Genomic DNA, 26069 nt, shown 5'->3' on the forward strand with positions numbered 1-26069 from the left:
GATGTGGTGGAGAGTCAGCAGAAATGTGTTCCCAACAATTTCAGTTGTGTTGTTTTATTCAGAGACTAGCCTCTAAAATGTCTTATGTGCTCTGATTAGAATTTAACATAACAACAAAAAAAGATTCAAATAAGAAAACCACAGTGCAGTTCTGTAATTTGAGACAGTAATTGTTACAAATCCACAGCACAAGGGAAATTCTGAAGGGCTAAGAGAAGTGCAGCCATTACACTCGGCTGCTGGGTGTCTGGGACTCAGGGTGAGAAGTGGGGAGGGGCAGAGGGCGGTGCTGATCTAGGTGACAGTTTCATTAGGGGTTTCAAAGAGTGGGGATCCCCAGGTTCAACCTCTGAAGAGAAAGTGACGTGGAGCTGAGAAAAAAGCCCCTTGAGAATCCAGACGTGTTCTCTCAGTGCCCAGTCAGAGTCCTGCCAGTCTTCCAGGCTCATCCATCAGTGCTGCTTTAGGAATGACAGCAGGGCACATGATTGCCAGTGGATACGACCCAATCATCAGGTGAATCCTGCATGTGCCAAGGATCCACTATATTATAACCCCGTTACCCCGAGTCCACTAAAAAGATCCATACCTGACAAAAGGGCAGCTTATGAGGATAAGATAAACACAAATAGTCATTCCTCAAAGCGCCGGCTCACCTCGTATTGTCCCTCTCCCCGTCATCCAGGTATGCCTCCTCTCTGCTCCCAGAGGAGCACTGAACACACTGTGCCATCATTTGTTTACCGGACTGTCTTCCCCATTCAACTACAGGGCGGACGGCGGACTTCCCTTTTCTACTTCTCTAGCTTCCGACACTGATGCTGGCATACGTGCATTCAACAGTCACTGAAACAAGAGCCCCCGATGTGCCAGTTCTGTGTTCGTAAGGACACTTGACCAATTCCGCGCTCAAAGGGCCTATACCCTGGTATGGGAGATGGACACGGGAACCAGCAACTACAACAGTGTGGGTGCTCTGTCAGGCTGCCAGGGCAGCAGAAGGCGGGGGACAGGTCACCCGGAGGGGCTAAGGGATGTAGGGCTGGGGAAGAGGGCCTCGCTGGCGGAGGAGCAGAACGCACACAGGTGGCACAGAGAACAAGGCCAGAGGGAAGCCTGCACGGGGCATGTTGTGGCTAGTACACAGAGGGCGACGGAGAGGAGACTGGGGTGGCCAGCAACTCCCAGGGCAGGAGAGGGCCAGTGATGGGAGACATGCTTACAAGGTCAGGGAACTGGGGGTGGGATGGGGAAGGATGTGGGTAGAGAGCTACTGAAGCAGTCTCGCCGTCCTCCAGGGCCAGGATGCCAGCCGAAGTAGCAGAGCTGGTCTCAGGACAAAATGAAAATGGGCTGTTTGTGTGATAGTTACTGGGCTACGCATCCTGAGGAATCTGCCAGAGGATGTGATTGGACTAACCACCAAGAAATAGCTAAATAAATACAAAAAGGTCCTTAAAATTAGAACTCCTCTGGGATAATTTAAGGTTCTACCATTTAGATACCAGTATCTCATATATAGATAAAACAGCCAAAATAATCAGAGAGCACAAGTCCTAACTAAATCCTCAAATTTAGTCCATTGCTTAGAAAGTTACCGATTCCTGGGGCGCCTGAGTGGCTTAGTTGGTTAAGTGTCTGCCCTTGGCTTGGGTCATGGTCCCAGGGTCCTGGGATCGAGCCCCGCATTGGGCTCCCAGCTCAGTGGGGAGTCTGCTTCTCCCTCTCCCTCTGTCCCTACCCCCTGCTTGTGCTCTCTCAAATAAATAAAACCTTAAAAAAAAAAAAAAAAAAGTTACCAATCTCTCTTCTAAAATAAACTTCCCCAAAAATTACCTTGAATGACCAACTGTTCCCCTGCCTCTATGTTTCTTACTTTTTGTTGCTTCCTTCCTCAGTTTTGGCCTTTTTCATAATTCTCTTGACCCTATTTGGGCCACATCCTTCTCTCACAAGTGTCTGCCCCGACCCGTGCCGCTTAGGAGCTCAGAAAGGGCCTAGCTCCACCTGCCCTCCACCGTGCAGGGAAGGGGAGGAAAACTGAGTCCAAGGTTGGACCAGAGGAGAGTTTGGTTAAAAGGGATCAGAGAAACAAGGCTCCTAACTCAAGAGAAGATTAACTCCTACTGTCTGATATTTGTATTGACGAAGACAGGAAATAAAGAAAATTCTTGAATCAGACAATGGATCTATATGAATTCTACTTTAGTGGTAACAAGTAGGACATAAAAGAAGTCTAAGATCTAACTTTTGTAGAGGGAAGAATTTTATACCATCATGCATCTGGAAAGCTGAGCGGTGTAAACCTGAAGTTTAAATCATTAGTTTTAGAATGAGAACAGAGTTCCTTCTGTTTAACATCAATGACTGATAATCCCTTTGAAAGAGCAAAGCAAACACAGTAGAAAGGACCAACAGAGTAGGCTACCATTCATTTTATCTAACTTGTAGTTTATGAAAGGTGGTCAGCATTTAATGGTCAGAAGCCACCATAAACATCCCTTTATACTTACAGCCTCCTTCTCTCTGTCCATGATAGTTTCCAGCTCCTCAAAATGTCGAAGTTTGATCTCCAATTTCTTCATTTGTGTCTCAACCAACAGGGCCACCAGAGACTTGATCTTTCTCTCCTCCACGGCAGCCAGATGCTAAGTGTAAAAGATCATTCAAATTATTTAGGTAAACATTTGTTTAAAATAGAGCAACAAGGGGTGCCTGGGTGGCTCAGTTGTTAAGCGTCTGCCTTTGGCTCAGGTCATGATCCCGGGGTCCTGGGATCGAGCCCCCATCGGGCTCCCTGCTTGGCGGGAAGTCTGCTTCTCCCTCTCCCACTCCCCCTACTTGTGTTCCCTCTCTCACTGTGTCTCTCTCTGTCGAATTAATAAAATCTTTGAAAAAATAAAATAGAGCAACAAAATGCTGAAGTTACTATTCAAAGTAGGGATTATAGAATTAAGAATGGTGCCTTAGATGCCTCCTTTGTATGTCTCTACCACACATTTACTGCAATTTAATATAACCATTGCTGAATTTCTGGTCCTTAGAAGTATAAATAACCCTTTTAAAGGGTTAAAAAAAAACCCACAAAACCCTCCCATGGTAAACTACTCCTCTCAAAAAGAGCCCACCAGGAAGGGGCAGTTTAATCAGGACCCTGGCGAAGAGGACACAAGTAGCCTGGGGTACACCTCCCCATCTGCCACCCACTTACCCCGCACCCTCAGCCCGTTACTCTATGCCTCCCCTCACTATCCTTCCGTACTCAGGAACTGTCCAGGGACAGCTAAGCAGTGGCTTCCCCCCACACCCAACATTCAGATGTAAAGCCTCTGCTTTCTCTCTAGTGAGTGGCACTGGCTGTGGAAAGGAGGGGGTGAACAATATTCCACCTCTACGTTTGAGGATAGGATCTGGAGCAAGAGAAACAAATATAGTACAGGACAAGGAGTTACTCTGGAAGAATGTGCTACTCGCCTGCCACAGGATGATGAGCCCTATTCACACTTCTTGCCTACTCCGTAGCACACAGAGGAAGGTACCATATTACACAGAGAAGATGAAAGGCCCATATTTCACCGTGACTACCTGTACCTGGCCAGGGGTCAATCCCACCTTCCCCAGACACCATCCAAGAGCTGCGCCAACAAACTCCCAACACCATTCTGCATTCACTTTCGTTATATCTGCTGAATTTATGTGCTCATCTTTCTTCCACACAAGTGAGAAGTAACATGAAGCAGCTGTCTTACTGATTTCTATTTCATAGAGAATCTAGAAGGAGCTAACATGCAGGAGACATTTAACATAGGCTATGGGGAGCTAACTTAATAGACACCACTTAAATGAGAGTCTTATTTTTCACTCTTTTATAGTTAGAAAGAGAAATACAGTTTTATACCATAGCGATCCATCTATAGGAAGATGCAGAAGTATAAGCAAAAGGTGACAATGAGCAGGTTTTAGGAACCAATCTACAGTTGTTCATGAAGTGTTTGCCTCCCTAACCACATTTTGAGCTATAGACAACTTTAAATAAAGATTACATGATCCTAAGCCTGCTAATCATTGTATAGTGTTATGCAATTTGTATTTCTGAATAAGAAATGCAGCACAACATAAAATCAGAAGTTTATAAGGAGGCATCACACAAGAAACGGGTCTCCCTTCACATGTTACCGCCTTGCCACCAGTAACCCCACCTTCGGAGAAGACTCATGTTATCAGTTCCCAGATCTATTTCTAAGAGAATAGAACCTGTAGAACTCTGATGGCTTTGGCAGAAAACATTCTATTTTTTTGAGAATTATCCAGGCAGTTGGGAACATCCCCATGTACTACTACACCAACACACCAAACTATTTCCTCTCAAAACTGAAGATCAAGAGTTTTCAAATAGAAAGGACCACCAAGTAACAAGAAAATAAAAATTGAAAAAATACACAGCAAGGAACAACTCTGGAAATTTAAGACCATGAAACAGTGAAATCCTACAGCAGTTTCCAGAAAGACAAAGAAATAAAAAAGATTACAAAAAAAAATTCAGACCGCCATCAGGCTTTTCTCACAAACAAAACTAGTTTTTTAAAACAATGGTAAAATACCTTCCAATTCCGAGGGATAACGCATTTCAATTTAGAATTTCAAGTACAGCAACTTAAATGAATTAAGGGTAGGCACAGGATAAAGACGTATCTGAAATCAAGGCCTCAAAAAGTTTACTTCTGGGGCTCCTGGGTGGCTCAGTTGGTTAAGCGCCTGCCTTTGGCTCAGGTCATGATTTCAGGGTTCTGGGATGGAGCCCTGAGTTGGGCTCCCTGCTCAGCAGAGAATCTGCTTCCCCCTCTCCCTCTGCCCCTCCTCCCTGCTTGTGCTCTCTCTCTCAAATAAATAAAATCTTAAAAAAAAAAAAAGCTTAATCCCTACACCTGTTACTGAAGGATATGGTCCAGTTAATTTAGTGTAAAACCAGAAAAAGGCAAAGACATGAGATCGAGAAGTCACAGACTCAACCTAACAAAGTAGCCCTAAGTCCATAGGGGGTCACCAACAGGCCAAAAGTAAATAAGAACGAATGAAACAAGACTGGCAAGGTGTTGATAACCAAAGCTGGTGGTGGATACACAGAGAGTCATTATACTATTCTATTTCTATATATATTCTAAGAGTTCCTTAATAAAGTTTAAAAGGGGGTGGTGGGTGGGTCAACAGCTGGTGCCATGAAAACTGGATATCCGAAGACAAAACAATGAATTTGGACCCTATCTCATATCATATATAAAAATTAACTCAGTAGGTCAAAGATCTAAAGGTAAGAGCTAACATTAAAAAAATTCTGAGAAGAGGAACACCTGGGTGGCTCAGTTGGTTAAGCATCTGACCTGGTTTCGCCTTAGGTCATAATCTCAGGGTCATGAGATCAAGCCCCGCACTGGGCTCTGTGCTAAGCATGGAACCTGCTTAAGATTCATTCCCTCCTTCTGCCCCTCCCACTTGTGTGTTCTCTCTCTAGGGAAAAAAAAAATTTCTGAGAAGAAAAAACAGGAGTAAATCTAAATGATCTTGGGGGTCAAATAAAAGATTTCTTAGATGTGACATCAAAAGCCTAAGTGACAAAAGGGAAGATTGAGAGGTTGAACTTCATCAAAATGAAAAACACCTCTGCTTCAAAAGACCCCATCAAGAAGGTGAAAACACAGCTCACACTCTGTGAGAAAATATTTGCAAATCATATGTGTGATGAGAGATTTGTGTCCAGTGTATAACGAAGAACTGTGGCAACTCACGGCTCTGAATGAAGTGATGCTGGCAGAGATGTGGGGGGACTTCAAATACAAGCTGGTCACCATCTCAGACACATGGGAAATTTTGAAGATGCAGAGTCGGGTTCAAGGAAAGACAGAAATTCCTGTAAACTCCCTTTTGAAGTGATAAAGACTCCTTCAAAATCCCACTCGTAAGTTCTGCAGAGTCACAGCCAAGGATCAGGGGTGGTCTTGGAGGAGAAGGACCAAACTGCCATCTAGCTTCACCTCAGCCCTGACCCCTTCTCAGGTCTGTCAACACCACAGAGGAACGCTAAATCGTATAGATGGACTACACATCATCACCTGGGTCATCTAAATTTTATGTATATATAAAATACTTTTTTCTTCCTATTCAGAGAATCTAAATTTTTATACATATCTGGCATTTAATCAAAACAGCAGATCCACAGATGGCACAGACATTGGACTTAGTAGGCAAGAACATTAAAATATGTTAAGATCACTCACTATGTATAAGAAAATGTAGGAAAATATGGATAAAAAGAGAAGTTCAATATATTTAGAATTTATATAAGGATCAATATACACCTGATTGAAATTATGATTAAAATACATGATAACTGAAATAGTAACTCCAAGATTAGGTTTAAAAGCAGAAGATATGCCTAATGAACTGAAAGACAGGTCAACAGAAAATATTCAAACTGTGTAAGAGAGAAAATGGAAAAACAAAAACAAAAACCCACAACCAAGCATAAGAGACAGAGAAAATAACCGCCAACCTTGAATTCTGTACCCATTGAAAATATACTTCAAACAGGAAGGTGAAATCAAGACCTTTTAAGAGAAACAACAGAGAAGTCACCGCCAGTAGGCCTGCACAGAAAGAAGTTCTCAAGAGTTCTTGGAACAGGAGGAAAGTAACCTATTTCATCAAAGAAAACACTGCAGTGGAGAAAGGAAGTGAGAAGCAGTGGACAAGGAAAAGCAGTAAGGTTCTCCCATTACTGAAGAAATGGTAAGAACACTTGGGATTAAACTGCAACAACTCAAGGATGCATCCTAAAATCACTAGAAACAACGCTGAAAGCGTAACAAAAGTCTATGGAATTAACAAGATCACAGAGGAGAAAACAGAATAAAAAATAATAGATTACTTAAAAATAAGACGTTACCATTGGAGGAAACTGGTGAACAGTCCACCGGATTGTTCTGTGATATCACGTTCTGCAACTTCTGTGAAGTATAGTTATTTTAGTTTTTTAAAAGATTTTATTTATTTGAGAGAGCGAGCGAGTGAGCACGAGCATGGGGGAGGAGCAGAAGGAGAAGCAGACTCCCCACTAAACAGGAAGCCCTATGTGGGGCTCGATCCGAAGACCCCAGGATCATAACCTGAGCTGAAGTCAGACGCTTAACCCATTGAGCCAGGTGCCCCAAACCATAGTTATTTCCAAACAAAAAGTGGGAAGAAAAAAAAAAAAAGCCTCTTTAAGGCTATACAACTATCAGGTGGCAGAAAAGGGATTAAAAACCTGGCTAAAGACTCTTCAATGTGCCATACACGGTCTGAGGTAGGAGAGGTACTGAACAGTGGCTGTCTAGGCAAACGTTATGTGCTACTTCAGGCATCGTGTGGTTTAATTACCTGAGAATTTAAACTGGACCAGTGTTAGCCCTTAATCAGATACATTTAGAACGTTCTTTAACAGTTTCCTGTGTACTCGCCTTGTTGCCTTTTACACTAAAAGTTTTCTGCCAAGCCAACCCCTGTGGCTCACTTCTCTCTTGATACGCCACATCAACAGAGGTTCATAAAAGGCAGGAAAGGGCAGGCTAGAGGGCTTACTGCCTACACAGGAATGCCCTGGAGATAATGGAGGTTCAGTTCCAGACCACCCAATAAAGCAAGTATCAAAACAAAGCAAGTCAAACCAATTTTTTGGTTTCCCCAGTGCATATAAAAGTTATGTTTACACTATACTGTGAAGTCTATTAAGTATGCAATAGCATTATGCCTCAAAAAATGTATATAGCTTAATTAAAAAATACTTCGTGGCTAAAAAATACTAACCACCATCTGAGCTTTCAGCAAGTGGTAATCACTGGTCACATATCACTGTAAGAAATTCAATAATGAAAAAGTTTGAAATATTCCAAGAATCACCAAAATGTGATACAGAGATGTAAAGTAAGCAAATGCACTGCTTTTGCAGTGATAGACTGAAAAATGGCACTGACAGACTTGATCAACTCAGGATTGCCACCAACCTTCAATCTGTAAAAAAACTGCGGGATCTGTGAAGCTCCATAAAACGAGGTATGCCTGTGTAGCCATGGCCTAGAAGTTACCCTGCCTCTCTGTGCTGTTTCCTCATCTAGGACCCCGGAAAACAACTGCACCCACATGAGGGTGGTGGTGAGGAGACACACAACGTACGGAGAACAGTACCTGGGACACAGTGGGTGACTGGTACTTCTGAGCTAACAGTGCTGTGGCCCTGGGAGCTCCTTTTGTTGGAAGACCATCCTACACCTGCCCTGGACCACTTCTAACATGTCTTTTATTTATTGTTATTTTTTTAAGATTTTATTTATTTATTTGACAGAGAGAGACAGCGAGAGAGGGAATACAGGCAGGGAAAGTGGGAGAGGGAGAAGCAGGCTTCCGCGGAGCAGCGAGCCCAATGTGGGGCTCAATCCCAGGACTCTGGGATCATGACCTGAGCTGAAGGCAAATGCTTAACGACTGAGCCACCCAGGTACCCCCCAACATGTCTTTTAAAACTCAGCATCAAGCATCACTTCCTCTGGGCAGCTTCCCTGCGTCATGGCTCCCACAGTCTCCATGATGATACTTACTGCGCTATATTTTATCTATTCACCTGACTTGCACTACCCAGGGCCAAGGCCTGGGGAAGTGCCATGTTTTGCATGCTTGGCAACTTAAGAGAGAGAGGCAACAAGGACATGAGGTGGAGAGTAGAGAGAACAGGGAGAAGCGGCAGCCTTTATCAAAAGTCTAGAATTCACCCGTGCTCAAAGTTAGAAAAACCACCAGAAATCTCTACAAATGAATGTGGGCGCTTTGTGGAGTGAAATATGAAAAACCCGTGGCCTTCAAACTAAAGAAACAAATTTGAGTAAAAGACTTAGGGAAAGAAAAAAACAAAAACTTCAATCTCTAAATTCTATGGCAGTTTGTTTACGGATTTATAGAATTATTCAGTCTGACCTCTAGTTAAAGAAAAAATTTTAATAGGTATCAAAATTACCCCATATCAAGTATAAAAACTGTTCACTGGTGAGCTTGATAACATTTGGATTTTGAGTGGAAACCGGAGAAAAGAATCAATGTTCCACATCAAATTTGGCTTTTTCATATTTTGGGCCTTAATAATAATGTTTATTTATATATTAGCTCTGATTTTCTTTATACAATTATTAAAACCAAATGACTGCACCTTCTCCTCTGCTCCATCTTGCAATCTTTATTTGTAAGAGGAGAAATGCAACATTAGGTTTCTCTGAAAGAAATGGCCTGGTCCTTTGCATTGCCTCACTTTCTGAATTTTGCTGACTGCATCCTAATGAATGTGTTAACATGCCATTTCTTGATCTCCTGTATTTCTAGATCTAGGGGAAGAGCCTCCTTTTTTATTTGACTTCTATGACTATCCTTATTTTTACTGGTACAAGCTTTTGCACCTGGGAGAAGGCAAGAAAGTAGTATGCTTCACAGAACAGCATATGTCCTGCTATCAAGAATCTATGAAATTATGCTACTTTAGGGGCTCCTGGGTGGCTCAGTCGTAAGCATCTGCCTTTGGCTCAGGTCATGATCCCAGGGTTGTGGGATTGAGCCCCGCATCGGGCTCCCTGCTCGGCGGGAAGCCTGCTTCTCCCACTCCCACTTCCCCTGCTTGTGTTCCCTCTCTCACTATGTTGTGTGTCTCTCTCTCTGTCAAATAAATAAATAAAATCTTAAAAAAAAAATTATGCTACTTTACAGATTTGGTGACATACACGTACTAAGTCAATGCAGTAGAAGAGACACAAAGGCTTATTAGAAGTAAATTCTGGAGGAAATTACAAAACCTTCACAGGGCCTTGAAATGATTAGATAAAAGTTAGGAAGCACTGGACAAAAGTTGTTAATGGATCCAAATACAACTCGTGTCTGCTTTAAAAAAAAAAAATCTGAGAAGGTAAAAGTGAGAGTTAACTATTGAAATTCATTACTGGACTAAGGGGGAATACTGGGTTTTATTAAGCACTTATGACATTCTAGACACCATGCTGTATTTTCATGCCAGTTCTTTTACTTCTAATAATAACGTGCTGGAAAAGAATTCATTATATATAGAAAGAAACTGAAGCTTAGAAAAGTTAATAATCTCACCAAGGGTCACAGTTAAGTACGAACTGAACTCCTTTCTGAAGGGCACCTAGAAAAAAAACTGGCCAGTAAGGCAAGCCACGGAGACAGGGAGGAGTTAACTGTATTAGATCTTTCCTTCTTTCTTCTGTTCTTAATTTTTTGGTTCTTCAAAATTAGAAACTTCAATCATAAACATACTAAGAAAACAAAAAAACAACAAAAAAAGGTACTTTTTTTTTTTTTTTGAGCTAGCTGTTGGGTTTTTAATTGTAAAATGTTGGATTAGAATGGAGAATTTTATCAGATTATGTCTCTGCATTGGTTGGGACCAGCCAGACTCCCAAGTCTGCAGATCTGGATTTTGGTCATGGTTCAAAAACTAGTCACCTAACTTTGGGCTTCTCATTACCTTCTGTGGGTTTGTTTCCACATCTACGAGATGAAAGAGTTCAAGAAACTCAAAAATCATCTGCGACATTACAGAGGAAAGATCTTTGTTGTTAGGGATTAAATATCTACTAAAGCAGTAATCCATCCATAACATAACTTGTGTAAAAATCAAATATGCAAAAGTAGACTAAATTTATGTACTGTGTGTTTAAGAGTTTCATTCCAATATACATTATATGAAATTGTATATAATCCCTAATTAGATCTCATTTGATACTGACTCCTTAAGGTTACATTTCCAGCATTTTATACATGTTCTTTAGTTTGTTTGGTTGTTTTTTTTTTCCTTCACAACTAACTGTAAATCCTAATGGCTCAACCAAAATGTGAGGTTCAAGATTAGTGGGTTGACTTTGAGTTAAGAGGCAGGCACCATCCATATCTCTTTGGTACCAAATAAACCTACTACTGTAGTTGAGTCCAGCACATAATGGACACTCAGATACTGGTTTAATGAATCATCAAAATATGGCACTTTCCAGCTTACAGAATGTTTTTTTAATACTTAATTTGATTCTTATAATAATAATCTTGTCAGAAAGGCAGATCAGAAAGGCCTTCTGATTCAAACAAAATGATACACGCTCAGAAAATTTATTTTAGTTGCCTCAGGTTAAGAGACAAGTAAATGGCAGAGATGGAATTAAAAATTCAAATTTGAAATCCAATGGCCTTTTACAGTTATCTACAAATGTCTATTAGAACTGATATTTTAGTGGATACTTTCCTGGGGAATTCTTAGAAGGGACTTGTGGTAGATTAAAGATGGCCACAAAGTCACTGGCCTTCTTTCCATGGAGAGAAGGGTCTATAACCCCTCCTTTGGAATCAAGACAGGCTCTCTAATTGCCTTGCCCAAGAGAAAACAGTGGTGGCATTTTCCAGCTCCCCGCTTAGGAACTTCATGTCCTGATCCTTGGAACGTTCCTTCTGGGAGTCCCCACCTGCCACGTAGTAAGTATGTACCAGAGACCACAGGGAGAGACCGTGAGACTGTATGAGGAGGGGAGAGGGTCCAGCCACCCTTGCCAAGGATTAGGACTTGAAGGGATCTGTCTCAGACACTCCAGACGAACCTACCCATGAAGTGAATACCACTACAATTCAACAAATAACCCTGTGGAGCAGAACTGCCCAGGTGGTTAGGGCTCAAATTCTGTACAATCATGAGATATAATAAAATGGTTGTTTGGTTTCTTTTTTCTAACTGCTAAGTCCTGCTTTGGGAAGAGAAATTTGGTATCTGGAAATAGAGTGCTGTTTTATCAAAAACCTATCAAAAAAGATCCAATGGCTTTGTATCATGCAGTGGGCGCAGGCTGAAAGGACCTCAAGAAAACCACTGGCGAGAGCTTTGAGACGGAGAGGGAGAGCTTACTGGAGGTTGGAGAGAAGTCAATCTTTATTCTATAACAACATCGTCACTTCTAGTGATGTGGACAGTAGAAAGGATCATTAATGAACTTGCGGATCTGGCTGGAGTGATTTCCAGGCAAAACATAAACGTCCTTTAGGTATTTTATTACAAGCAGCCAGAAGAGAAAGGAACCAAAGAAGGAACTATTCAGTTTCCAGGCCATCATTATTGGAGTCAGAAATCTCCTAGACAACTGAGAGCAAAGAGAGCAGGATTTGAAAAAAGAACGGTTTCTCATCTCTAGTTGCTACCAGCAAGGATTTAAAACTAGAAAATGGCTTCAGGACAAAGATAAAATCCAGAGCACTACCAGTTAATCATGACCTCAGAGTAAAGAGCTCAAGGTGTGGCTGTAAGAGCTTCTGAACCAAGTGCATGGTAGGATTTCTAAGAATTATAAGGGTATGCCTGCCCCTCAGACCCTCTCTATTAGATGGCAGGATCTCTAAGTATCTTTAGAACATGTCTCCTATATTCTATATTACCATAAACTAATGTTTTCATTCAAGCTTGGAGTTTTCAATTAGCCATGATTTCTTCCCCTTCCCCCCACCTCCTTCACTCTCTTCTTTCCTTCTGGGACTCTTACTGCAGGTAAAGAAAGCCCCTTAGCAGCAAAACAGGGCTGCTTTTTTAATGGAAAAGGAAAATGACTCAGAAGGCGGAATCCAAAGCCCAGAAGGCCAAATCAAAAGCTGCAGAGAGTAAGTCATACGGGGCAGGACCAGGCCCTGGTGAAGAAAGACACTGGAAATGCGCCCCTGACTAGATTTCAAAGTTGCTATGAACCACAAGTGCTCTCTTGGTGCCTCCCATTTTCACCCTTCTTCAACGTGAGTGCAGTTTTTCTCCACATGTCCTATCACTGTTATGTCAGTTCTCAAATTCTTCCAACTGAGAAGACCAAGATGCAAGGAGCTGTACCTGAAAGACCATTCCTAAGGGAGCTTCCTCTGTACCTGGACTTGATTTAGAGAAGACCTCAGACCCCCAGCCTTAGCCTGACATCATAAACATGACACAACGGAATCTTTACTTTTCAACTGGGAGAAATGTAGGTAATTTGTGACCAGAGGGCAACTGTGGGGTTAGGGTGGCATGCCTTCCATCTAGAGGTGTGGTCAGTGATCCCCGCACCTTGAATCTGGATAGAACTTTTGAGTGGGAGAGCTGGGTTGAGGTCATACAGTGCCAGGTTGGGGGCCCAAGACATAAGACACTGGCAGGTTCCCATTCTCATTGTTCAGGACACTCTTCTCATAAAGTTATAAGCTTCCACGTACAAAGTCCAACTACTGTGATACCATCCTAATATGAAGAAGCCCAAGATGACTCTGTAGATGAGCTGTGTGGGGACAGTGATGCCAGCCAGTCCCCCGTGGTACAGCCACCCCAGGTCCCCCCTCACAGCCCAGCCAATGCCACACAGAGCAGGACTTTTCCAGCCAAGTCGGCCTGAGCTTCTCACTCACAAAAATGGTAAGATACAATAAAGTGATGATGTTCTTAAGCCGCCAGGTTTTGTGGTGGTTACACAGCCATGGGGAACTGGGGCAAGAGCACTGCTGATGCTCAGGCTGTGGAATCCTGAAGGTCTGGCCACAGTGATGACCAGGACCTTCCCAAGAAGGGCTGGAGGGAGCACCCATGTATTCACATACTGGCTTTATGGAACTTAAGAATGATGGAGTCTGGGAGTGTGCCACAGATGCATGCCAGATGAAGAACCACCACAAAAAGATTAATGATAACAAAGAGGTAACCTGGTTGTAATAGAGTTAAGGTGAACTCCACACAACAAAGCATGGATTTCGACGAGTAGAACAAGGGTAGATTCTGTTTAGTCATTTAAGGATGAAAGTGAATAGGGCTAACTGTGGGCAAAATGATCAAATAGGTCAAGTTCTCCTTCTGTCTTCTCTCCGCAGTATCAAGTAAAAAGATATGGTTTCAATGATCAATGCATATAGTGTCAATCCATTTCTGTCAATACTTAATCTGGTAAAGCCTTAGGACTACGATGTACAATGAAAAATTTCCTATCTCAAGAAAGAACTTCAGGCAAAAGGGAGCAAGTAAGAGGTATCATTGAGGGGCAAGAAAGAATCTTCCTGTTACTCCAGAACTAACACCCAGTAACCATGAAGACAAACCTACTTTAGCCATTTCAAGGTACATGGACATAGGATGGTGACAGAATCAATCTGAAAGAAATGTCTGTGGTCTTAAGAAAATGTGATCTCTGTTATCTTGGAAGAACTGAATCATCCTGCTGCTGAAAAAAAGAAAATATATTTTAGTTTGGGGGGGTTTCTGGTTTATTCCAGCAATAGTTCTGGACTCTTCCTTCCAGCTAAACCTAAGCACCCAGATGGAAGGGATATAGAGCACCCAGCCAATGGTGTTCCTTCTCACACCCACACACCACTCTTCAGGTGGGTCAATTCACAGCGTGTCAGTAGGTGCAACGAAGAAATGGATGTGCTACTGAAGAATCCCTCATATGGCAAGGATGGGGAAAAGCCAGAAAGCATGCTCACCCTCCCTGCGGAGCTAGATTCAGAACCCATAATTACCACTCCATGTCAGTGTGACAAACAATTAAAATGTATCAAGGAAAACTCTTAATAACAAAGCTGTTTATAGATACAGAAGAACAAAAAGAGAATAAGAAAAAACTTGGATTGGCTAGATAAGCTGTACTAATTACAGTAATTTCAGTGAATTCCTTACCCTTAATTCCCATGTAGCACACAAATGATTATGTGTGCTGTGAAACGCATGAGACCCAGCTGTAAGTGGCACTCAACAGTTTACGCGTGCCAAGTCATGCATCACACACATGTGTATCACTCACAGATCTGCGGAAAAGGCAGCTGTCACGAGAATAACGATCTAAGTTCCCAGTTATCAGAAATAAGACTGAGGGCGCCTGGGTGGCTCAGATGGTTAAGCGTCTGCCTTCGGCTCAGGTCATGATCCCGGGATCCCGGGATCGAGTCCCGCATCGGGCTCCCTGCTAGGCGGGGAGCCTGCTTCTCCCTCTGCCTCTGCCTCTCTCTCTCTCTGACTCTCATGAATTAAAAAAAAAAAAAGAAATAAGACTGAGAAAGCATGAGGGAGTGAAAATTCAGTTACCTGGAAGGAAAATGTTCTTTGGACTCTTCTAAACCTTGTACGGAGTATGGAAGGACCAGGGCAACTGATCCATAAGAGCAGTTTTTCTACAGTAAAGGAATCAAACAGCTGTTGCAAGGTGGTCAGGAGTGCACGATACACAAACGTTTGTGCCCAAAGCTGCACATCTTAACAGCTATGAGGCCACCATGTTTTCATCCGCCATGAAAACATCATGAAGCATCTGTAAAATGTTTTATGGAGTCTACCATTTTAGTTCCTGCTCTGGCAACCTACAGTGAAGCAGACACAGCGGCAGAGGGAGAAGAAACAACGAGAGGGCAAGGGAGAGCAACATCTCTGTGAGAGGGATGTGGGTCCAGAACAGCCCAGCTGGAGACGTCACAGTGGGTTCTGTCTGGGAGAACTGCAAGAGACAGGTCAGGTCAGACAGGCAAAAAATGACACTTGAGAACAGAGAAGGGTCCTGAGCAGGAAAACTCGTGAATTGCACACTAAAGAGTTTGAAATTTTCGCCTGAGAGAGTTAGGGAGCTTATTTAAGAAAGTATCATGTTCCTGTTTGTATTTTTAAAGATTTTTCTGCATACTGTACGATTCCATTTATATGAAGTCAAAAAAGCAGAAAGTAATCCACGGCATTAAGAGGCTAGCAACCATTCTTTGGGGGAGGGGCACAGTAACTGGAAGGGAATATGAAGAAGCTTCTGGAAGGCTGGGAATGTTATGTTGCTTGATGTGGGTGTTGTCTGTGAGCCCATAGGTGGGCTCAGTCTGTGAAAAATTCACTAGCTGTAGACGTATATTCAATAGACTTATTCAAATATAAGTTATACTTCAATAGAAAATTTAAAAAATGAGAAAGATTCCTCTGGCTGAAAAAGACAGACAACAGATGATGGGAAGCCAGCCTAAGGGAGCAGTGAAGGGGCTGGGCATCACCAGGGGCACTAACACAACCAGGAAGGATTTGGTGGCTTAGCAGCTGTGGAAAGTGAAGGAATGAGAGGAGACAGAGAGGACCCCAGGCTGTGGGTTTGAAGACTGGGGGGATGGTGTGCTGTCAGCTGATAAAAGTCACGAAGGACAGAAGCCCTCCTGGCCTCCAGTTCATTTGTGAAACAGGCCCAAGGCAGCCCTTAGGGTCCCTGGTGACAGTCTGAACAACGAGAACTCAGCTCAGAGACAATGAGGTGCCAGAGTCCAACCTGGCAGAAGAAAGAGAGGCTCCAAAAACTACTTCTGATGAAGGAGCAAAATCAAACGGACGTGAAACCACCATCAAACTGGTGTCTACATAAGTACTCACTCTGTCAAGAGTGCACCTCAGCAGTCCCCAGGGGTAGGGGAAGGTAGAGGACAGAGAATACCTAATACTGCAGCTAATCACCATGAAGATCAGGAGGCATCTTGGGAAGACACTGGGAAGTCTGAACATGCAGGACCTCCAGCTACTGTAACAGGAACCAGCAGCTGGGGGAGCCGCCTGGAGGGACTGGCAACACCCCTCCTCCTCACGGGCGGCACCTACGCCCGATGGTGGGCACTCAAAACGGAGGTCTTGTGGTCTGAACTGGGTCATCTGTGGGTCTGTTATACATCATGCATCACAGATTAAACACCTGGAGAAGCAGTCTGCAGCAGCCGTACAGTCTGTGGGTATTAAGGACCATGAAAGAGTATCTTTACCAATGATTAAGAACAGCTCAAGATAAAACGATTAGGTATGTTCCAGTAAATACTGCTCACAACATGGGAATCTACAATGGAAGGAAACTACCTCGCAGGGTACGATGGAGAAGAGGTGAAAAGGTTTTTTTTAAGACTCATGCCTGGAAGGCTTTAAAATGCTAAATTAACACAAAGTGGGGAAAATAACATTCTCCTTTCTTCTTAAATATGCCATGAAGCCAATACTAGGTTATAAATAGAGAAAACCACCCCCAGAAAAGCTGGCAAATTCAAGAAGAAAAAGAGTTATTTTAGGTTCCCCTCTCTCCTTTCAGTCTGTAAGAGCAGGGTGAAGTATTTATACAAGGAAACAGATTTTTGTCTTAAAAATCACAAACATTTCAATCGAGCAGAAATTGGAACAATAGTCCGAGACAAGTTCTGCAGGCCAACACGAGGGACTTTAAGTTCTGTCCCCCCTCCCTGGAGTGTCCACAAACCGAGAGCCGAGTGCGGAGTGGAACAAGGAATGCCTGGAAGGCAGCCCCCCCACCCCAGACCAGATCTGCGACTCGCACACCCCCCCTCCTCCTGCCTGCGAATTCTTAACCTAGAAATGCCGGTCAAGCAGTCATCTCCTGTTGGGTACTACCATTCCCAATAACGGAAAACAAGGCGACCATTCACGGCTGAAGGGAGCCTGGCAAGGGCTGTGAGCGGCAAACCTTGGCTTTGGTTGCAGCTGAGGCGAGAGCAGCTGCGGCAGCCGTGGCCACATTTCCTTCGGAAATTTCGTGTTCTACTTTCTTCTTCCCAAGATCGCTTTCTCTTTCTTTACAAGTATCAGTGAGTTCCTTGTTCTCTTCAGTTTCCTTTTCTTCTGAAAGAAATCAGAAAGCTTTATTACCAGTGTGCCCAGCCTCAATAAGCCACCGTACTTCTCACCTCCGCCACATGACAAACTAGGACTGAGGTTACAAAGAGATCCCAGTGCCGCCGCCTTCTTAAGATTTGTGCAGAATCATTCCATGCATGTAAGTGCGCCTCTATCCGAGACGGATTTTCTGAATAGTACACTTTGTCTCTCCTTCATTTCTCTAAGCTCTGTGTAATTCCCGAAGATACAAAGCGAACTAAGCCCGAAGACCAACAAGATCAGTCAATGCAATGCTCCCGGAAACCCTGGGGTCTGCAGGAAATCAGAAGCTGAGAACTAAGCACTTCTGCAAGCCACTGACTCGGAAACCAAAATGGCAGGTCTGCGTGGTGACTTCAGTCACACACAACAACTTGTCTGTCTACATGCTACTGACACAAGGCAGCCCCTAGCATTAGCACTCGGAGCAAAATAAAACTCTAACATGTATTTACTGTTACATTAAGAAACAAACCCAAAACGAGTAAGGAAATATTTCTGTAAAATTAAACTGCCCCCACTTCTCCAGTGCTTTTTAGTTTTACATAATAAAGTCTAAAGAGGGGGTGCCTGGGTGGCTGTTGGTTAAGCATCCAACTCTTGATTTTGGCTCAGGTCGTGATCTCGGGGTCATGAGATCAAGTCCCACGTCGGGCTCCATGCTCAGTGGGGAGTCTGCTTGACATTCTCTCCTTCTTTCTCTGCTCCTCCTCCAGCTCTCTCGCTCTCTCTCAAATAAATAAAATCTTTTAAAAGTAAATAAAGTCTAAAGAGTTTCCTTGAATTACCTGATTTGGTATCCTCACTAACTTCACTGTCCTGCTCCTTCTCACTATTTTTTTCATTTTCTCCATCTTGTGCTTTATCCCCTTCGTCTGTTTCATTTTCCCCTTTGTTTTCTGCCTAAAAGGGGTATAAAAGAAGAGAAAAGAAGAGTGAGCAAAAACAGTCCTTCTACAAGTGACATTACCTTAGAGTAACAAAAGCCTCTACTATTTTTGGCAGGAAACGAACTAGATTCAGAAGGGCCTTGGAGAGAAGAGCTGGAAAAGAAATTAATAAATTCAAAGAAATACCTTTCACTTCCTCAACACCTGAGTGCTCACAGGTCAATACGCCTCCAAAACACACAGTCCCTACCCTCTCTGTGCCCTCTGCTATAAAGCCAGGGTCACAGTGTCCAAAGGATGTCATGGAAATTCATGTATATTACTTACTGGTTAAACAGAGAAAGGCTTCATAAATAAACAAATGAATTATCGACTACCTGTCCAAAAGGACCAAGAGCATTTAAACTGGACATGATCAACAGAGAAGCAAGATGGAATGCTGCCAAAATAAAAAAGCTGACAAAGCCCTTTAATACAGTCATTTGCTAATGGTTTTTAGGAAGAGTTACAACAGGGCATCAATGATTATGCTCTGGGGACCAAAAACTTCAATTCCTCTGGTCAGAATTTGGTTTCATTTATGGATTTTGAAATCCCTGTGACCTTGGACAAATCATGTAACACTGTCTATAAAATGAAGAGATTATCATTGACTTGATGAAACTGTTTAGGAACCAGATGAACTCATAAAGGCATAAATGTAAAGTACAAAGTATAGTATTTAGAACAGTATAAGAACAATGATTTTACCTCATCCTCATCTAATTACAATTTTAAAACAACACATGGCAATCAAGACCTTAAATCCCAGCTTGTATACGTTCACTCAAATAGTGAATGAATGCTCATCATGTGCTCCTAATCTTATCTTTTCATTGAAGTATAGTTGACACACAAGGTTTTATTAGGTTCAGGTGTACAACATAACAATTTGATAATTCTATACATTACACAATGCTGTGATAAAGCTAGTTACTGTCACCATACATTATTACAGTATTGACCATATTCCCTATGCTGTCAACCCCGTGACTTATTTATTTTATAATGGGAAATTTGTACCTTAATCCTCCTTCACCTACTCTGCCCATCTCTCTAACTCCCTTCCCCTCTGGCAATCACCAGTTTGTTCTCTGTATTTATGGGTCTATTTCTGTTTTGTTGTGAATGGCAGGATTTGATTCTTTTTTATGGCTGAGTAATAATATTCGTGTGTGTGTGAGATACACACCACTTCTTCTTTAACCATTCATCTATCAATGAACCTTTGTGTTGCTTCCATGTTTTGGCTATTATAAATAATGCAGTGAACACAGGGGTGCACATATCTTTTTGAATTAGTGTTTTCATTTTCTTGGGATAAATACCCAGTAGTGGAATTGCTGGATCATACGGTAGTTCTATTTTTAACTTTCAGAGAAGTTCCACAGTTTTCCAGAGTGCCTGCACCAATTTACATTCCCATCAACAGTACACGAGGGTTCATTTTCCCCACATCGTTGCCAACACTTGCTGTCTTTTTGATATTAGCCTTTCTGATTGGTGTGAGGGGATATCTCGTTGTGGTTTTGATTTGCGTCTCCCTGATGATGAGTGATACTGAGCATCTTTTCATGTGTCTGCTGGCCATCTGGATGTCTTCTTTGGAAAAATGTCTATTCAGGTCCTCTGCCCATTTTTAAATCATGTGCCCCTGATCTCGAAGACGCTATAAAGTCCTGTTCTGCCTTAGTCACCAGGCATTCGGAGCCTCTTTGAGTTAGAGAGCGGGTCACAGACATGGGGCACTGTGATGGTGCCTTCTGCACACAGGCTTTAGTGTCCCTCCCCCACCGCTGGTCGGATCTTTGATTCCCTGTCCTCCGCTTCAATTCCAATCATTATATATAGAGCTACCTGCTCTTTAAAACCGACCTCAAACATCATCTTCTCATTAAGACCTGTCTGATTATTTTCCTGCTGGCAGTTAACTCTCCTACAAAATCCCTTAATATTCTATAATTCTCTTCTGGCACAAGTACAGGACCAAGCCCTTGTAATTCAATATTCATAAAAACCACAATTTTGTATTCATTTTCCCAACTGTGCCTGAAAGGGATATAAAAGAGGAGGCCGGGGAGTGGATAAATCTTCCCAGAATGAATCAGTGAAAAATGTCATATGTTATGCTTTGTGAGAATTACACCTTAAACCAGCGAAGTCCAATGGCTGAAAGAATCATTTATAATCCCCTGAGAGGGATCAAAGATCAAAATAAACCCAAACCATTATGCTCTGAAAGGCATGCTCTCTCTGTGTCTTTCCTGTGGTAGGAGAATTCAAACAGACAGACTTCACCTTTTCAGGCTGTTGACCATCAGTATCTGTTTCCATTTTTTCCTCTTCAGCCCCTTCTACGAGCAAAAGAATAAGAACAAGTAACACAAATATGGAACAAAGGTAAAAGCTACCATACACCTGTGATGCTTGAAACACAAGTACGCACAATAATATGAATGAGTCTCCCAAATGTAAGGCTGACATAAGAAGTCTAGCATAAAACACAGGCTTTATGATTATATTAATTTCAAAGTTCAAAAATAGATGCAAGTAATCAATGGTGTTAGAAATCAGGACAGCGGGGGGCGCCTGGGTGGCTCAGATGGTTAAGCGTCTGCCTTCGGCTCAGGTCATGATTCCAGGGTCCTGGGATCAAGCCCCATGTCGGGCTCCTGACTTAGCGGGGAGCCTGCTTCTCCCTCTCCCTCTCCCTCTGCCTCCCCTCCTGCTCATGCTCGCTCGCTCTCTGTATCTCTGTGTCTCAAATGAATAAATAAAATCTTTAAAAAAAAAAAAAGAAAAAAGAAAAAAGAAATCAGGACAGCGGTTAACCAGGGAAGGGGTGGGCAGACAGAAAGTGATTCGGGGGGAGGGGGAGCCTGAGGTGCTGGTAATGATCCTTTTCTTGATCTTGGGGCTGCTTACATGAATGTGTTTCATTTGTGAAAATGCATGGAGCTGCACACTGAGGGTTTTTACTGTTCTGCATATATAAAAATAAAAACCTCAAAAAAATTTTAAGTACAAAAAAGCAACAAAAGAACCCCAAATAATTTATTACTATTTAACCAATGCTTAATGAGGATGTATTTTGAGTATTTTGCGTCGGGTACTGGAGAAATAATGCTGAGCTAGATATTCACTGAACCTCCAGAACATCACATTCTGGCTGGAGAAGACACAAAGGAACAAGTCCATCACAGATGTGCATGCAGGAGATGCTGTGAGCAGCACAGAGGGCACGACTGTTTCAGTTGGGGAAGAATAAATGGTTACAGCCATGCAGACATGACTGGGGCTGGGGGTGGGTAGTACAAGTATGGAGAAGGACATTTCAAGGGAAGAGACAGAAAGACTCAAGGGCGCGGGGAAAACGTCAGTCCTTGGTGATGACTAGGAAAGGGGGAGGGGGACAGATGGGAAAGATCAGAAGGAGGGACATATGCTGGTAAGGGCCTCAGGAGGAAGAGCCCTGAATGTGGTACTAAGGGAGTCTTAACTATATATATATAACTTAACTATATATAAGCTTACCTATATGCTTAACTATATGTAGCTAAGAAGTTAATGAAGATTTCAAAAACAACACAATCAGATAAATATTTTTGGTTTTACAATTTTATATAGAAACAAATATTTTATATATAATGAGGGTTTGCCATGGTTTTAAATAAAAATGTTCAAATATCCTACAGCTTTAATTTGAATATTATCCTCTTGTAAATAACAAGACTAATAGCATTTATCCTCAATGAGAATACTTAGAACATATTTAAACAAACATAGTTTAAACTAATCATGTTAAAGTTATTGAATAGGAAAATCCCCCTTGCTCTAATTCTTACAGATGGAAGCAAACCTTGCTTTCAGAATTCTGACTGACCAGGAGCTCCAGGGGGCATGATAGTTTGGGATATCACAAATCTCACATAAGGTAGAAGATTACTACCTTCCAAAAAATGCCAAAAGACTACAGTGCCAGGAGTGGGGCCAGAGTGTGGAAGTAGTGGAGCCAGGCTCTGTATTTGGGATCCTGTACCTGGATGGAATATTTGGAAACTTGGAGGGGTAGGGTCATGCCCAGACATATTTGCTTTGAGTAGCTCAGCATCAGGAAGCTGAGCCCTGGACTAGCCAGGTCCAGGGCAGGGAAAGGAAGCCCGGGATTCTATAGAGCCGGCCGGGGGGCTGGCCAAATGGGATCTCAAGCCAGTGGCAACCCCTGGCTACTAAGAGAAACAAAATCCTCTGCAGACAGTTTTTCCAACCCCAATTGTAGCTGTCCAAGTAATGAGCTCACAAAGAGCAAAACACCAAGAAAGGAAGCCACTAACACTGAGCAGAAACATCAATTGACAGTGTCAACACTCAAGATTGCCAAGATGAGATCTGCCGGATCCCAAATCTAGCACAGCCACTGATGTAACAGATAATTAAAAGAGAGAATAATAAAGATCTCCAATCAACAAGAGAGTATTAGAGATGTGCAGAGATTTTTTTAAAAAACCCAAAGATCAAAAAATTTTCTAGAAATAAAGTCAAGGGAAAGAGATTACACCAGGTAAAAAGAAAAGCACAAAGCTATAAAACACCTCTAAAGAAATGATCCATACAGAGACCACGAAAATGGGAAATACAAAAGCATAAAAGATAAGCCAGGCAAAAAGCAAATCCAAGGAATGGTGGCGTTTTCATACTACTATTACTTAATACAGGCGTCAAGAATAGAGCATTATTAGAAATGGAGGATGACAATGTAATGAAGAAAAGGTTTAATTCACCAGAAAATTTTAATTTTTCATACTTTTAGGAACCTAATAAAAGAGTGTCAAACTATATAATGCAAAAACTGACAGAATGGCAGGACAGAAATGAAAATGTGCCTCACAGTAGGGATTTGAATATACTTTACTCAATTAAGATCAACAGTGGATGTAAATGCAGCAAGATGGTTCTATGCCCACCAATCAGATAATATATACGTATTTAATTTCAAGCTTACACGTTACGTTAAAAAATATTGGTCACAAATTAAGTCAAAGAGCAAATTTTAACAAATTTCAAAAAGTCAGTGACATACAGCCCAAGGTTTCTCACCATAAGGCAATGAAATTAGAAGTTAGAAGTTTAAAATATATAGATAAATTTCTCTGTGCTTAGAAATGTAATTTTGGGAGTCAGTAAAAATAGCACAAAGAGGGAAAGGGAAATGTAAAGCCTTCTTGAACTTACATCAGAAAAGTAAAAAAAGCTTGATGTTTACAAGCTCTATATTCTTGAGAAGAAGCAGAAAAAGAATAACAGAATATAGAAGGTACGGAGAAAAGCATAACAAGGATAAAAATCAAAGAAATAAAAAGCAAAAATACGACAGAGTTAAAACATACAATAGAGAGACTCAATATACCCCAAACTTGGTTCTTTGAAATAATAAAGTCGATAAATTGATGTGAAAGATCAAGAAAACTGGGGCGCCTGGGTGGCTCAGTCGTTTAGCATCTGCCTTCGGCTCAGGTCATGATCCCAGGGTCCTGGGATCGAGCCCCGTATCGGGCTCCCTGCTCCGCGGGCAGCCTGCTTCTCCCTCTCCCACTCCCCCTGCTTGTGTTCCCTCTCTCGCTGTGTCTCTCTCTGTCAAATAAATAAACAAAATATTAAAAAAAAAAGATCAAGAAAAGACAAAGAAGGCACAAATTAATTATATAAAGACTGGAAGAAAGGTCATAACTATTAATAAGGAAAGGTCAAAATGGAAATGACAAAGTACTGCCAAAAAACCTTATGCCAAATAGAAAAATTAAATGGACAAATAATTAGAAAATGCATTTTACCAAACAGATTCAAGAAGAAAAAGAAGTCCTGAGTAGGCCCATAACAAAAAAATAAAATAATTAAAAAACTTAAAAAACCAAACCACCACAGGTCCAGGTGTTTTTACTGGGGGAATTCTACAAAACTTCCGAGGAATTGAGGATTACCATCTTACTTAAACCTTTCTAGAGAAAAGAAGACAGAATACCCCCTAATTCATTCTATGAGGCCAGTATAACCTTGATTTACAAATCAGATGCAGACAAACAGATAAGGGATAGTAGAGCCACTAGGCTAAATCTCACTCATAATCACAAATGAGAATCTCCTAAGCAAAAAAATCTGAAAACAGAATACAGCAGTGTATAAAAAAGGCACTACATTATGACAAATTAATATGACAGTATCAGAAAGATAATTTAACATTTATGAGTCTATAAATTTATAGACTTACTTGATCATACCCATGAACTATCTGTTAAGACTCAGTATCTTTCATGACAAGCTCCTGGAAAACCAAGGATACAAGGGAAGTTCCTGAGCCCCCAGAAGACTGTTATCAATAATCATACAACAAATGTCATCCTTCCTGGAGAGATGCCTACAGTATCTCCTCCAAAATCAAGAGCAGGACATGGGTAACGGTATTACCATGTCCCTTTAATGCTGCCAGAGTGGTTGTACCCCAAAGTAGTCAATTAAGAAAATGAAGCAAGGGGCGCCTGGGTGGCTCAGTTGGTTAAGCAACTGCCTTCGGCTCAGGTCATGATCCTGGAGTCCCGGGATCGAGTCCCACATCGGGCTCCCTGCTCGGCGGGGAGTCTGCTTCTCCCTCTGACCCTCCTCCCTCTCATGCTCTCTGTCTCTCATTCTCTCTCTCTCAAATAAATAAATAAAATCTTTAAAAAAAAAAAAAAAAAAAAAAAAAAAGAAAATGAAGCAAGCAGTTTGACTGTAAAGAATAAAACCGTATACCTGAAAGAATCTGCCAAAAAGTTACTAGAAATAATCACAGGGCAAGGTGGTTAGCTATAGAATTAACATACAGAAACAACCACTTTTCCCCATGTTAAAAACCAATTCTAGATAAAGACACATGAAAAAAACAAAACCTGAATATTTCCAACACAACACAAAAAGTGCTAATCATAAAGGACTAATTTCACTCTATTATTTTTTAAAATAGATTTTATTTGTTTGCTTGAGAGAGAGAGAACGTGAGTGGGGGGAGGAGCAGGGAGAGGGAAAGAATCTCAAGCAGACTCCACGCTCACCCCAGAGCCTGATGTGGGGCTTGATCCCACAACCGTGAGATCATGACCTGAGCCGAAATCAAGAGAGTCGGTCGCTTAACTGACTGGGCCACCTAGGAGCCCCAACTTCACTCTATTAAAATCAAGGACTTCTTTTCATTAAAAGATGCCCAAAAGAAAGAACAAGTAACCAAACAGGAGAAAACACAGGCAACTAGAGCAGTGTATCAGATTTATAAAGCAAACCATAAGAACTATTAAAAAGTGAGCAAAAGACAAAGTAGTTGTGTTATAGAATGATGTCTGTATGACCAGTAAACAGAAGATACTCAAATGAGT

At 41.9% G+C, this 26069-nt stretch overlaps 1 protein-coding gene across 1 annotated transcript in view; it reads right to left on the reverse strand.

Moving 5' to 3' along the window:
• SMARCC1 (SWI/SNF related, matrix associated, actin dependent regulator of chromatin subfamily c member 1) overlaps positions 1-26069 on the reverse strand; it is a 173068-nt gene that overhangs the window by 26129 nt on the left and 120870 nt on the right. Inside the window, exons 22-25 of the mRNA XM_032412625.1 lie at positions 20965-21020; positions 18526-18640; positions 17547-17701; positions 2514-2648 (exon numbers count right to left, since the gene is read on the reverse strand). Coding sequence (XP_032268516.1) covers positions 2514-2648; positions 17547-17701; positions 18526-18640; positions 20965-21020 — 461 coding nt within the window. The remainder of the gene's footprint in view (positions 1-2513; positions 2649-17546; positions 17702-18525; positions 18641-20964; positions 21021-26069) is intronic.

This window comes from Phoca vitulina, unplaced genomic scaffold (assembly GCF_004348235.1).
Source record: "Phoca vitulina isolate PV1807 unplaced genomic scaffold, GSC_HSeal_1.0 scaffold13, whole genome shotgun sequence".
Taxonomy (NCBI): domain Eukaryota; kingdom Metazoa; phylum Chordata; class Mammalia; order Carnivora; family Phocidae; genus Phoca; species Phoca vitulina.